At 34.0% G+C, this 15,340-nt stretch overlaps 2 protein-coding genes across 6 annotated transcripts; one reads left to right on the plus strand and one right to left on the minus strand.

Moving 5' to 3' along the window:
- The first annotated feature begins 9,019 nt into the window (after nucleotides 1-9,019).
- On the plus strand, nucleotides 9,020-10,279 carry LOC148578568 (uncharacterized). Its single transcript, XM_088501857.1, has one exon. The coding sequence runs from the start codon at nucleotides 9,059-9,061 to the stop codon at nucleotides 10,277-10,279; it is 1,221 nt and encodes a 406-aa protein (XP_088357983.1). The 5' UTR covers nucleotides 9,020-9,058.
- Nucleotides 10,280-11,068: 789 nt separating this feature from the next.
- LOC107635950 (uncharacterized) lies at nucleotides 11,069-15,135 on the minus strand. Of its 5 annotated transcripts, none has more exons than XM_088501859.1 (8): nucleotides 13,334-13,402; nucleotides 13,064-13,129; nucleotides 12,495-12,559; nucleotides 12,314-12,416; nucleotides 12,065-12,190; nucleotides 11,837-11,895; nucleotides 11,707-11,743; nucleotides 11,069-11,523 (listed from the first exon to the last, which is right to left on the minus strand). In XM_088501859.1, the coding sequence occupies exons 3-8, from the start codon at nucleotides 12,515-12,517 to the stop codon at nucleotides 11,338-11,340; spliced, it is 534 nt and encodes a 177-aa protein (XP_088357985.1). In that variant the 5' UTR covers nucleotides 12,518-12,559; nucleotides 13,064-13,129; nucleotides 13,334-13,402; the 3' UTR covers nucleotides 11,069-11,337. The 5 variants fall into 5 exon arrangements, 4 of the variants coding, with proteins under 4 accessions (XP_088357985.1, XP_088357984.1, XP_088357986.1 ...); XR_015902477.1 differs by lacking the exons at nucleotides 11,069-11,523; nucleotides 11,707-11,743; nucleotides 11,837-11,895; nucleotides 12,065-12,190; nucleotides 12,314-12,416 and adding exons at nucleotides 14,082-14,157; nucleotides 14,316-14,371; nucleotides 14,513-14,601; nucleotides 14,801-14,845; nucleotides 14,942-15,135 and having other exon boundaries at nucleotides 13,334-13,423; XM_088501858.1 differs by lacking the exon at nucleotides 13,334-13,402 and having other exon boundaries at nucleotides 13,064-13,281.
- Nucleotides 15,136-15,340: the final 205 nt, after the last annotated feature.

Consider the following 15,340-nt stretch of genomic DNA (forward strand, 5'->3'; position numbering starts at 1 on the left):
GGAACTAGGGTCTAGTCACATATAGTTTGCCATGAATTAAATCTTGCATGATTAAAATAAATTAATAAGAAAAGTCAATCCGAAAAATAGATAACTCTGAAGCCTTAACTGCCTTCTCCATATTGTTTTTCCAACTTATTTACTTGCCTACATTGTGATATTCTGAATTTACTGTTTAATACTTTTGAACTCTCAAACACTATTTTCTGCTTGTCTAACTAAGTAAATTAATCAACCATTGTTGCTTAGTCCCTCAATCCTCGTGGGATCGACCCTCACTCACCTGAGGTATTACTTGGTACGACCCGATGCACTTGTCAGTTAGTTTGTGCACCACAATGCTCCTTCCAAAATCTGAACCACAGAGTACAGGGAAGAATACTAAAGGGTAAAGACTATAGTACCAAACATCTTTTGATTCTTTTGCATTGTTTTGTAACATTAAAATGAGGCATACACACTCATGAACAACACTTTAACAAAATTACCCACATACCAAAAGACAAATTTAACCCAACAAGAGCAAAAAGGAAAGCAAAGCTAGACAAACCCCATGAACAATACATAATGGGAAACATGAAACGGAAAAAAGATGATAACTTTACCCTTTGAGGATGGAATCGAAAATGGGGTTTGGTGGGAAGGGTTGGGAATGGTTGGCAGACGGTGGTTTTGGAAAATGATGTTGTTGTAGATTGAATTGTTGAGAAGAAGGAGGGGGTAGAAGAGTTGTGAAGTTGAGCAATTTTCTGGAAAGCATCACGTTCAAGAGAATCGAGTTCTTGTGCAGTCCTCTACCTCCACTTCAAACTTCTTTGGTGACAACTCTTGATACTTGGCAAATTGTTCCTTCGCCTCGTCATTCCGATCAAGCAAATTATAAATAATTTTTTTTTGCAAAAGGTGTGAATGAAGAGCGCCTCCTTGTCCTGGCCGACTTCAATCTTCTGCTCTAGTAGCCACTTCAGCTCACTCACAACTTCCGTCTCAGCGTTTTCGATACTGGATTCTTCCAAAAATCTAAGGAGACACCTCTTATATTAGAAACTATTTAACAAATCAAAGAAATTAACAAATCAAGAAATAATGTTTGGTAACCAAAGAAAATTAGCCAAAAACAGTCATAATTTGTTTTATTTAGCATTCATTAATTATTGCGACAATTAATGAATGCTAAATAAGATAAATTCTGGCTGTTTTTTTTTGTCTCCCTAGCATTACCCTTTTAAAATATAGACAAATAATAATTAGCCATGTAAAATTTATTTTTCACATAAGCATTTAATTTTTTTGTTTAAAATATATATTATATCACCACTTTTACTAAAACGCTCTTTTAATTAAATAAAAATAAAAAAATATTTTTTTTAATTTTATAAAAAGACCTAAATATTCTTTTCTTTATGTTGGACAAAATCTATCTCTTTAAATTAATCAAATTTTAAAATTGAGCTAACTTATATTTATAAATTTAAATAATTTAAAAATAAAACAATATCGGATTGATTATTCATGTACAGTCAATTATACTTATACTCCTCCATAAACCCTAATTTCTGATGTTTAGTCATACAAAAAAAAAAAACAGAACACATCTAAAAAACAAAAGAAATTCAAAAGAACTGTTCTAGTGTTCTTCATCTTCCTTGGGTTTTCTTACATCTCTCTCAAAGAACGTCTCTCTCTCAATTCTCAGACTGAAACTCTCTCTTCTCTCTCACACTAGCCCACTATAGTCTCTTTCAGTCTCACTCGAATCTCATCTCAGTCACACTCGCCGGCGTCTACACGTGTCGCGGCCTTCCCTAGGATCGTCATCGCTCGTCGTCTTCTGGTTTCGGGACCTCGCTGTAGACCGTAGTCCGTTGGTGAGTCCCTGCATCGTCGGTTCTCCTATTTTGTCTTTTTCATATCTTCCTTCTCCTTGTATTTTGAGATGATGCTGAATTACTAACCAATTAATTTACTTTGTTTCTGATATAAATATTGTTGTAAATCATTGTAATAATTCTCTTTAAATTGTTCATTTTATAATAATTGATTCAAAGAAGTTGTACCAACTTGATCTTGAAGAAGAAACAAATTATCTTTTGAGAAAGAGGAAGAAGAAGAAGAAGCTCTTTTCCAGTGGAGCTTCCACGGCACCTGCCAATTTTTTTATGCTTTCACAGAATTCAATTGTAATACCGTATCTAATGCGTTTGTTTGTTGTGTTTCAGGTATTTCTAGGAATTTTTTGCACAAGAGACGCACCACAGGTGGAAAGAAGAAGGTTTGAGGTTTGGAGGAAGAAGAGAAAGTATGATTTCACTCTCTTTTTTAATTCTCTGTTTTTCTATATTTTTTTTTGAAGTGCCTTAGTTTCAAAACTAAATTCTCCCAAATTTTAACCCTCGTCTGAATTTCAACCCAAATCCTCTATCCATATTCAATACCAAGATAATGGTACATAACTTTGTAGTTGATTTGAATAAGCCCCTTGTTGATCGATGATTCTAATATTTACTTGGATCACTGATTTCACGTTATTACTTTTGGATCATATTTACAGCTGTAGTAATTTTTGGAGACTGATTTTGAATATTTTTTCCAAATTGACGTTATTACTTGAGATCTTATATGTGTGGACATGCAGATGGCCTTCTATTTCCGTCGTGGTCAATGAGACTAAAAACTATAACAAACAAATTAATAAAATTGTGTCACTGCACGTATGTAAGAAATCATTGAAAATTTCCAAGTGCATATGTTCTATTTCCATGTGCCGGAGGTGGGTAGATGGTGTATCTAAATCTATGCCATTTAAGCAAATTGCTTTGATGCTACCCTAGACTGGCATCTTCAGTTGCATTTGGCATTTACTTTTCTAGCCATATAACTTATTCTCAGTTACTATTGTCTGGTTGTTGGTTGAATAGTGCATGTTTCATTCTCTCCCCTTGATCATCCTTTATTTCTTTTGCTTTCTTTTTGTATGGTTGGAATTTTGGATTCTTTGAGAGTAGTTATTAAGATTTGGTTTGTGGTTGCTGAATTATACTAGCGTGTGAACATTTCAAGATTTATGGCCATCTAAACTAGGATTACCTAACAATAAACATATATAGAACTTTCTTTTGTCTAGGATGTCACATAAAATAGGGTAAAGATTTAGGGAAAAAAAAGGAGTGAATCATCTCTAAACAATTTTGCAAACTTCAGCAGAATTAAATGACATTCTCTCATTTGACATGATGAAAATAAGATTACAGGATGATTAGCATTTAGCATTACTGAGTGGGTTTGTTTTGCAAATGTGGTGTCCCAAGCTTATTTCTTATTGGATTTTCCATCATAGTTAGAATTGAAGCTGCCAAGGGGTTCAAGTGGCTTCTAAACAAACTGAATATGTGTTCAGGAAGTGGTAATAACTCTGAGAACTGTAGAGTAGATAGACCCCAACGTCAGGAAAGGCAGGGTTGATATCTTTCGTATTCCTCGAAGCTGATAGCACAGTACTAGTTGAGCATATTGACAACTTTGGCGTTGAGTTCTATCTTCTTTTTATCTTCATAATTCCATTCGGCCTCAGTCTTAGAAATGACTACACTATCTGCTGCTGTTTTGGTTGGGACTTGGGGACCATTCAAGATTATCTTCTAAATGTTGTAATATACTAACTAAACAAATATCTTCATTCTCTCCTTCCAATAGCTGTAGTTCTTTCCATTGAAGAACGGATGTCTGTTGTGTAGGTCACCATATTGGAACCGTTGTTGTTCGTCATCAGGATCTTTTCTCCAAACTACAAAGCGTAATCTCTTTGAGACCAAGCTCTGATACCAATTGATGGTTATCAGCGGCTGAGAGAATAGGGGGTTGAATCTTAGCCTTATTTTTTACTGAATATTACTTTACTTTTTCAAGGAAACTTAGGAGATGTTTTTACTTTTGTCTCATATCGAGTTGAGAGACATTTTTATTTTGTCTCTTAAGTAAATAGAAACAGAAGCAAAGTAGAGAAGAAAAAGTAACACCCAGATATATCCTGGTTCAACTACTTGGTGCAATGTAACCTACATCCAGTCTCCATCACAATTATAATGGAATTTCACTAGCCTTTTCAACACATTACATACATCAATGTCTTTCATAGGATCTACCCAATCCTATCTGGGACAAATCCTGATTCTAACCCAATCTAAATTTGACTAAGGCTCAACCTAACTTTCAACAGCCAAGTGCTAACCTAACTTGTAAAGAAATCACCACAGGATCATGAAACAAAATAGAAAGATGTACAAAAAAACTCTGAAATATCTTATGATTTTTCTCCTAGTTTAACTCACTGCCTTTTACCTCTCATTGGCTTTTTCTTACAAATCTCACCATATTTTCTCCTAGTTTTTTTTCTTTCTTTCTTTCTTGCTAAATGACGTGATCGAAGTGAAAAGAGAGGGGAGAGAGAAGAGAGGACTTTTGGCTTTCGGTGGAAGCTTCAAGAAAATTAATTGAAATAAATTTGGGGTTCAAGTATCTGAACGTGGGAGTAGGTAACCATATGAGGCTTGAATGATTTTAGGCTCATTTCTTTATTTCCACATATTTGGTTCATGGACTTGTGATAAGCTTTGGCTTAGTTATGATGGACCACAGTGTGTGGACTTAATTGTTTGTTCCTTGGGTCAAGATGTTTGATTTATTTTTTCTGTACACCAAACCAAATAAATTAAACCAACAATTTATAATTACCCTAATTCTGTAGTATGACTAATATCGTTGTTCGAATTATGGGTAACAGATATGGCAGTATAAGTAGTTTCTGAAGGGTTACTTAAAGAAGATCATTGAGATGGTTGAGATATATCTGGTTCCGCAATTTAATTATAGTTTTGATATTGCTAGTAAAGAATAGGAAGTGTAGTGTAGGGCTTCCCACATGTGCTAACCCAGTTAGCCAAAGCATGAACAACATTAATAAATATAACAACAATTGTAATAAACCAACAAAAAAAAACATGACATTCACCTGATAGCTCCAGCTGTTGCTTTCTCAAAATAAACACGTGAGTGCAACCGGTCTTGAAATTTAAGCATTTTCATATAAGTACGCAAAGTCATTTTCCTCAAGCAATATGAATGAAAATCAAATTGATCTTCAGTAATATCTGCATAATGTTTTTCATTGGTATCTAATGTATCTAGACACAATTGTAACAATTTCTCATTGGTATCTAATTTAATTGTAATCCTATTATTATTAGGTTAGAAATTAGCAAATGCAGCAAATATTGGAGCACTGGGAGACAGAATAGCAAAATTGAAACTTACTGCTTCCTTTACGGTGGAAAGGGCAGCCATCACACAAGCAGCTCATACATTGGCAATGAGAGTTTCAAATGGCATCTATTTAAACAACCCTGCCCTTTCTGGCATTAGGGGCTATCTACTCTATCCATTTAAACAACTCTGCCCTTCCTGGCATTGTGGGCTATCTACTCTACAGAGTTATTACCACTTTCTGAACACATATTCAACTTGTTTAGAAGGCACTTGAACCCCTTGGCAGCTTCAATTCCAACTATGATGAAAAATCCAACAAGAAATAAGCCTGGGAAACCATATTTGCAAAACAAACCCACTCAGTAATGCTAAATGCTAATCATTCTACAATCTTATTTCCATCATGTTAAATGAGAGAATGTCATTTAATTCTGCTGAAGTTTACAAAATTGTTTAGAGATGATTCACTCATTTTTTTTTCTTAAATCTTTACCCTATTTTATGTGACATCCTAGACAAAAGAAAGTTCTATATATGTTTATTCTTATGTAATCCTAGTTCAGATGGCCATAAATCCTGAAATGTTCACACGCTAGTACAATTCAGCAACCACGAACCAAATCTTAACAACTGCTCTCAAAAAATCCAAAATTCCAACCATACAAAAAGAAAGGCAAAAGAAATAAAGGATGATCAAGGAGAGAGAATGAAATATACACTATTCAACCAACAACCAGACAGTAGCAACTGAGAATAAGTTACATGACTACAAAAGTAAATGCCAAATGCAACTGAGATGCCAGTCTAGGGTAGTATCAAAGCAATTTGCTTAAATGGCATAGGTTTAGATACACCATCCACCCACCTCCAGCACATGGAAATAGAGCATATGCACTTGAAAATTTTTAATGATTTCTTACATATGTGCAGTGACACAATTTTATTAATTTGTTTGTTATAGCCTTTAGTATCATTGACCACAACCGAAATAGAAGGCCATTTGCATGTCCACACATAAAATCTCAAGCAATAACGTCAATTTGAGAAAAATATTCAAAATCAGTCTCTAAAAATTACTACAACTGTATATATGATCCAAAAGCAATAACATGAAATTAGTGATCCAAGTAAATATTAGAATCATCGATCAACAAGGGGCTTATTCAAATCAACTAAAAAGTTCTGTGCCATCATCTTGGTATTGAATATGGACAGAAGATTTGGGTTGAAATTCAGACAAGGATTGAAGTTTGGGAGGATTTGGTTTTGAAACTAAGAGAAACTAAGGCACTTCGAAAAAAAATTAAGAAAAACAGAGAATTGAAAAAGAGAGTGAAAGCATACTTTCTCTTCTTCCTCCAAACCTCAAACCTTCTTCTTTCCACCTGTGGTGCGCCTCTTGTGCAAAGAATTCCTAGAAATACCTGAAACACAACAAACAAACGCATTAGATATGGTATTGCAATTGAATTTTATGAAAGCATAAAAAAATTTGGCAGATGCCGTGGAAGCTCCACTCGGAAGGGCTTCTTCTTCTTCTTCCTCTTTCCCAAAAGATAATTTGTTTCTTCTTCAAGATCAAGTTGGTACAACTTCTTTGAATCAATTATTATAAAATGAACAATTTTAAGAGAATTATTACAATGATTTTACCGATAATGATTTACAACAACATTTAGATCATAAACAAAGTGAATTAATTGGTTAGCAATTCAACATCATCTCAAAATACAAGGAGAAGAAAAATCTGGAAAAGACAGAACAGGGAAAGCAACGATGTAGGGACTCACCAACGAACTACGGTCTACGGCGATAACGAGGTCCCAAAACCAGAAGACGACGAGCGACGACGACCCGACGAGTTGTTTCTGTCGCCGACGACGAGGATCCTAGGAAAGACCGCGACACGTGGAGACGCCGATGAGTGTGACTGAGACGAGATTCGAGTGAGACTGAAAGAGACTGTATTGAGCTAGTGTGAGAAAGGAGAGAGAGTTTCAGTCTGAGAATTGAGAGAGAGAGACGTTCTTTGAGAGAGATGTAAGAAAACCCAAGAAAGATGAAGAGCACTAGAACAGTTCTTTTGAATTTTTTTTATTTTTTAGATATGTTCTTTTTTTTTTGTATGAATAAACATCAGAAATTAGAGTTTATAGAGGAGTATAAACATGATTGACTGTACATGAATAATCAATCTGATGTTTTATTTTTAAATTATTTAAATTTATAAATATAAGTTAGCTCAATTTTAAAATTTGATTAATTTAAAGAGATAGATTTTGTCCAACATAAAGAAAATGATATTTAGGTCTTTTTATAAAATTAAATAAAAAAATATTGCGCGCGGTCAGGTTGCAGCAATATTGGCGTGGGATGCATGGGCGTCGACAGGCTATCGGGGGTACAACGGCGCGGGATGAGATTGCGACGGCGTGCACGGGCAGCGGCTGAATGGTGTTAGGAAAAACGGCAGTATTTGATGCATCAGAATGGCCGTCTCTGATACCGACAACGAGTTTTGGGAGTGGACCGGAAATTGACGACGACAAATTTTGAGCATAGACAAGAAATTGGGAGATTATGGTAAAATTGGAAGTAACCGTATGTAGTGCGAATGTGTGTAATTATTAATTCTAATTTTCTAAATTTTAAAATTTGTAATTAAATAATTAATTAAAATTTTTAATTTAAATTTTTTATTTTTTTTAAATTTATTGTTCACATTGTTTTTAATCATCATTATTTTCTTATATTTTCACATATACTTTTAAAAATTAATTTTTAAAAAATTTAGAATCTATTTAATAATAATTACATAAGATGTCTTAACTTTTAACGTTAGTAAATTAAATATAATTGTTGCATATGGATTAATCTGAAATTTTTTAAAAATTTAACTGTCTGAGAATATATTTAATATAAAAAAAAGTTAAACAAAATTATTAAAATAAAATTAAAACAAATAAAATTTAAAAATATTTTTAAAATTTTTGTCAAATTTCAGCGATAACAAAGGAACCACGCAGATAAAGATATTTAAAATGTCTTTTTTTTATGATGTTTTTTATTAATTAAAATTTAATACATATAATCGATTAAACTGTGTTATTTTTATCAAAATTAGATCAGACAAATTAATTTGCCCGAAAAATTGATAAACCAAACCTTGAACCGATTTAAATTAATATTCTTTTTATAAAAATGACTACAATCATTCTATTATAGAAAATGGCTAAAATATTCCTATATATATATATATATTTTTTTTTTTTTTCATTTTAAAAATCCTAAATCTTAACTCGCTCATAACGACATAGAGAACAAAAGGGGTTAAAATTTAGGGGTTTTTAAATTTTATATATATATATATATAATAATAATAATAAGAGTATTTTAGTCTTCTTTTATAATACGAATATTGTAGTTATTTTTTATAAAAAAAAAATCTTAATTTAGACCAATTCAAAATATAACCTATCAATTTTTTGGCCATATCAATTTATTTAATATAATTTTGATAAAAATAACATAGTTTCATGACTTCATCAATTATATATATTAAATTTTAATTATTTAAAAATATTCGTTTTAAGCGTATTTGACTACTTGAGTGACTTTCGCAACAAATATATTTTATCCTTTTATTTAAAATTCCTTTTTGCATGGAGCAAGAAGCCCCTATCCTCATGTGCAGGCATTTGATTTCACTGAGGGACCTCACAGCCTTTAACTATCCAGTGCTTTCCTAGCTTTTTGCTGCCGCAGCATCACCGATCTCGTTAGATCGGAGAGAGTGATGGCGGAATTGGATGTTGCTGAGTCAAAAAAACGACAAACGGAGCAGGTTGAAATGGCAAAGGAAGCGTGCATTTGCCTTGTGTCGTATGAAAAGTTGTTTGTGATCAAACTAAGCAATTTAAAGAAACAAGAAGTTGATGTCAAAGATTGGAATTGTTTGCCTCCACCACCGTTCGATTTCGATTTGGAACTTCCAGAGCGTGAATTGTGTCCTTTCGAGTTCGACTCCAAGATCTATATGGCAGTGTGCTGGGCGCCGGGTAGACTTCGGCGTGCGAGGGTCTCCTGGCCAATCTACGAATTCAAATTTGGGGAGCGCAGAATTGAGCGTGCAGAATCACTGGATGATGCACCGCTCCCTTTTCACGATGCATTCATCACAAACACGCCAGGCTCAGGCGATGTTTACTTCTATAATATGGAATCACGGGTCAAAGATTCATCTAGCTCTTACGTCCTTTGTTCTGGATCTAGAGTTTGGAAACCGTTAATCGCTCCTCCTACTGTCAGCGACTCATATTTCCGATATAGCATGTTCGTCCTCAACAACAACCTCTTTTTTTCATCGAGTAGAAGAGACATCTGTTTGGCCCGCTTCGACCCCATAAAAGAAAATTGGACGACTAAACCCGCCTCTGTTAACAATCTTTCGAACTTCATAAAGGATAGGCTCATTCCCGGTGATAACTACGGTCTTATTACTTATCACCCACACATTTCTGTGTCTCTTCCGGGTCTTGGCAGCAGCAACTACACCGTTTGCCTTACAAATGAATATGTGGGGGAACCTCCTCCTAAGGGACCTTTAAACAAGGTCTTTGCCATTCTCGTTAACCACCAGAATGGCCGTGTCGCATTATATCAATACCTTGATGTATGTTTTGAGGGTATTCAACCCAGGATGGGAGAATCGGCCAGATTCAATTTTGTTGACCTTGGCAACGGGAAGCTGTGTGCAATACTCTCTGGGGATCTAGTTTATTCCAAATCTAATTCACATGCGCTCTGCTTCTCAGTTTTCACACTGTCCGTGGACTTTGCAGCATTGCAACTTGACAGTGGGGCTCCTCCCATGGAGCGAGATTTCTTACAAGTGACTGTCCATAGGAAGAGTGTCTTCACCATGGAGGACTGTGGGCTTACTAATTGTATGCGCCATGCGTTTGTTTGGCCACCTACTAAGGGAGGAAGATTTCAGCACAGGACAACTATGTCATAGTAACATTTCTTGTTATTTCTTGTGGCTTGTTATTATCCTTAGTCGTTTTCAATAGGATTACGAATGAACAATGAATTAAATATTAATGTCTTTCAGTAATATAATCTTGGTTGAATTGTGTCTATATTCTCTTTTGCTCAGCATACAAAATTACCTGTGCTTTTTGAGATATTTACATTATTGCTGCTGAGCATATTAAATGATCAACTCACTGCTTTCTATTTCAAAATACATGATGCATTTTAAATAATTAATTGAACTAATAGTCCACACGTATTATGTCAAAAGAAACATTTTGAAGTTTCACTTAAAATTAGAATGACTCTTGTTTGAAAAATTTAGTTAAAAAATTTGATTTGAGTCATTTATAATATTGTCAATTGATTACATTATTGATTAGATTAAGAAAATAAGAAAATAAAAAGAATGTCCAAGTTACAAAAATTCAAATCAAGTTTCTAAATGATTGAAGGGAAATAATGATGTTATTTTTAGTTTTTTTTTTAATGTCATTCCTGACATGATTTTTTTATTTATATGTTTGTAACTTTGTATAAATTTAAGGGAAAAAGTAACATTATCAGAATAGGTCATGTTCCTAAACAAAATAAGCTAATGTGGTGGTCAGTTTTAATGGAAGTGCTACAGAGGAGTTCTATGAGTCTATTCTTTCAAAGATGATCATTTCTACAAAATATAATGATACATGCATATGGATGTAAAGAAATTTAAAAAACATAGGGAAGCAAAAAGTTAAGAACAAGAAGTGGAAACCTAAAATCTAAGGGTGACTTTATCAACATTTTCTTCCAATATATATTTCACATAACCAAACCATTATCTCCAGCATAAGCAACATAGTTTAGTGTCCTCAGTTCTACTCAAAATCTATTATTTGTTGTACAATGGATTTCGGCTTCAAAAGGCATTTGTGTCATCATAGGTGAATTCCCCATGTAAGCACATGTGGTTAAATACTACGGGAAAACTTCTGCATGCAGACATCAACATTTAGGCTCCGATTCACTTGCCAAAATCCATTTTGCATATCTCGCAAGTCATGACTGACAGGTCCGTCTCAGGTCAGGCTGATGTTCCGACCTATCCACTTTATCACATCTTCTGACAAACTGGTCAAGAGTTCTCTGCCTTGAAGGGCTATGCTCAATAGTAGTATGCTTTGCAGGGCTACTCAATGGCTGATTATTTGACACAGCTAAGGTGTTCTCATGGCCATCTAACATCTGATTTTTCAATAACTAAAATTCAGAATGGTTTCTTAAAAACATCAAAAAGTTAACTCTCAAATACTACTCGAGTATAAATCTTGACAAAATATAAATATAAACCAGAATAGAAACCTTGAAACTAAGCATTATGTACATTTTGCATTACATATGATAGTTCAAGAAGATGTAGAAATGTACCTGCCCCAAATTATCCGGTTTGAATTGCACCACATCCCTAAGATGTAAAAATTTAGATCATCAATGCATAATAAATGTTAAGTCAATGTTATACCAAGCAGCGAAAGACTGCAGAAATAACAGAACCTACCATATGATGTCATCAACCATATCATTTGCCAACAAGTAGTATATATTTACTGATGAGACCTGTAAACAAGTACTAACTAGTAAAAAAAACAGAAGAGCGCATGTTGTCTTTGCTACTCAAAAATTTAGATATGAGAGTTCTTTTCATTTGAGATCCTATCTGTTTTCTTAATGTTGTCATGCAACTAGTAACAACTCTCTCCTTTCTACTTAATGAGAGTGAGAATACGTGGCCAATTCTATGAGCGCGATCTTCGGCCTGAATTAGGTCATCTGGAGTCCAGGATTGTTCAGCAAAGATAACTGTGCTTGCAGCAGTTAAAGTTAATCCAACTTCTCCAGCTTTAATGGATTGCTACATGATAACATGTCACATGAAATCATTATATCTCAAGCACAAATACTAACCAATACAACAGAAAAGATGCTTATAACGGAAACACATGGAAGAAATGCACAACGAAAAATAGCACCATACCAGAGCTGCCTTGATATAATCTTTTCCTGGAAATCTGTAACCAATTGTTGCCTTGTGCAGCAGGTGTACCTCCATCAATCCAGATGCAACCCACTTTTTTCTTCTGAAAATTTTCAACAGTTTTTGTAAGTGTTTATAATTTCCAATATAAAAAAAATGAGTAAAATTGAACTGGTCTTACAAGAAGCCACTCATGTATTGCATCTATCGTTGGCTGATGGTGCGCAAATATAAGAAACTTGCAACCTGCCAATAGCCACATGATAACCACCAATAGCCCAAATGAAATAGAAAGATGGAAGCAAGAGAAAAAAAACTTGAAGCAATCAAACTTTCAAATTAAGCATACACAATGATTTGGGGCGACTGGAAGATGGATGAAATATAAGAATTAACATATAATCTAGTTTACAATTCGTGTTTATTGTGGCATACGTATTAAAATGTCATATGCTGACATTTTCACTACACTGTTCAGCCAATTTAATTCATTCAACTTATGGTCCTACATTAAGGGGAACCAATTGCAATAAAAGCAATAAGCAAAGACCAATTTAACCAACATTGAACATATTTTAAACTATTGGATGACAAAAAACCATGCATCATGGAAGCACACCAATCAAAGGAGATGGCTGAGAAACTAGAGAAGTTGAGAACCTAACTTGACTTTCTTATAGTACATACAGGTGCAGTCACTAATTCTTTGTTGACATTTTATTGCTTTGAAGCAGCGGAGGGGAGCAATACCTCAATGACAGTTCCGAGATATTCAAGAACAGCAGGAATCTTGGCATCTGTAGAATTAGTTTATATCTGGAATCGAATATATCATGATTCAGTTTTGATCATATACCAGTCAAAATGATTTATTCTACTCCAATATTGGCCAAGGCCTGAGAAAATGTTGCAGTAAAAACTATAGACCTATCATAGTTCTAGGTAATAAGAAAAACTTTCAAACAAATTGTAAAGTCAAGATCATGTCAAGATTATGTTCAGGGCTTCTTCCATGCAAACCTTGTTAATCAGATTCTTTTGAGTAAATTTAAGAGATTCAGACTCATCTTTTGATTTGGGAGACTTAACTTTGGCTTTTACCACCTCCAACTGCAGTATAAAAAAGTGAAACCAATATTGATTAGATTTTACCACCTCAGACGCAAACCAAATATGGAGAGCACATATTACCATTTCCATGTCAAATAACCTAATTTTAGAAAGAAAACTTACCACAATCTTACCAATAAAAATTGGTGAGCAAATTTTTGAACCATTTTTAAAGTGGATGTTTTAGTAAAATACTCATAATCTAAACAATAATCACATAGTTCAAATAAATGAAATCCAGAGTCCACTTTTTCGAATATCAATAACCCTATCAAATGTAAATAGAAAATAATTTTATATGCCCAAAATAAGCATGCATGTTGTCAAGACATACAAGAATTATGTTCCATAACTAGCTCAAACATAAATAACCAGAACTGCATGATGCTATACTAGTCTCGAGATATAGATGCAAAACAAAAATATGGATGGAATAATGCCAAAGTGACAAAGCAAAAGGACCATCAACATGGAAAAATATGTACTGCGAAACAAAAATTTACTTTGCTATAACAACTACTATATGGATGGAATCCCAAATACTTGACCAGCTTCCCCCCAACGGAATTATATAAGCCAAGCTCAATTCTCATTCAGATAGAAAATAATAACATCAGTTTCCCAATTATAAAGAAAATGAAAATAGAAGAATTATTACCTGAACTTTATAATTAGATATTTCTCCTAGAACCTTCTCTGCTTCTGACAAGGAAGACAGCGGGAACATCCATAACCTGCAGACTCAAAAATTTTCAAATAACTAAGCCCTCAAATCAGCCAATCCAGAAAACCGTGCTAGGATGAACACACGCACTTATTGCTGGAAGAGAGAGAGAGAGAGAGAGAGAGAGAGAGAGAGAGAGAGAGAGAAAGGGGGGGGGGGGGGAGATACCTTTCTTTTGCATTCCAAGAAGCTCTAGGGATTCTCCGAAAAGCAGAAATTATTACCTGCCATGAAACATAGCCTATAAAGAATGAGTATGCAGGAACTTGTTCAAGGCCAAAGACATAGCCCCTAATTATGGAAAATTCAAATGTTTCGATAGAAATATAAAATTCAATACTCTTGATGAAGTTAGCATGTGAAACCTGGTCATATTGGAATTTCACCGCAACATGCCCACTGGAGTGAAGAAAAAGTTTGACAGAAAACTTCGGCAGTTCTTTAAAAGGCTCATCTGGTTACATATAAAGCCAAAATCCAAAGCAAATGCTAATAGATCAACAAATGATATTTCAAAAACCAGAAGAAATTAAATCTAAGTTTATAACTTTTTTTTTTTGGTTATGGAAGATAAATAGAATTAGAGACAAGTAATACAGCCATAAACAATGACACTGAAACAAATGTTAAGGTTTTGAAGGAAAGAAGCATACCTTGTTTTGTCCCTGGTTTCAATGAGGAGGGTAATGCTCTAGCTCCTGGATTGCAATACAAACACACTATGAGCAGTGCTCCTTCCAAAAACTGAACCACAGAGTACAGGGAAGAATACTAAAGAGTAAAGACTATAGTACCAAACATCTTTTGATTCTTCTGCATTGTTTTCTAACGTTAAAATGAGGCATACACACGCATGAACAACACTTTAACAAAATTACCCACACACCAAAAGACAAATTTAACCCAACAAGAACAAAAAGGAAAGCAAAGCTAGATAAACCCCATGAACAATACAAAATGGGAAACAACATGAAATGGAAAAAAGAGGATAACTTTACCCTCTAAGGAGACAACTCTTAGAAACTATTTAACAAATCAATAAATTATTCGTTCCGATTTCTATTTTTGAAAACTTTTAATTTTTTAAAAGAAAAAATGGTGAATCCTATTTTATATTTTCAAATGTTTTTACTTTTTAAAAGTAGAAATTAGTGTATTGAATTTGATCAAATTTAAAAATTTAGACGTCTGAT

This window comes from Arachis ipaensis, chromosome B1 (genome assembly GCF_059453495.1).
Source record: "Arachis ipaensis isolate K30076 ecotype BB chromosome B1, ASM5945349v1, whole genome shotgun sequence".
NCBI lineage: Eukaryota > Viridiplantae > Streptophyta > Magnoliopsida > Fabales > Fabaceae > Arachis > Arachis ipaensis.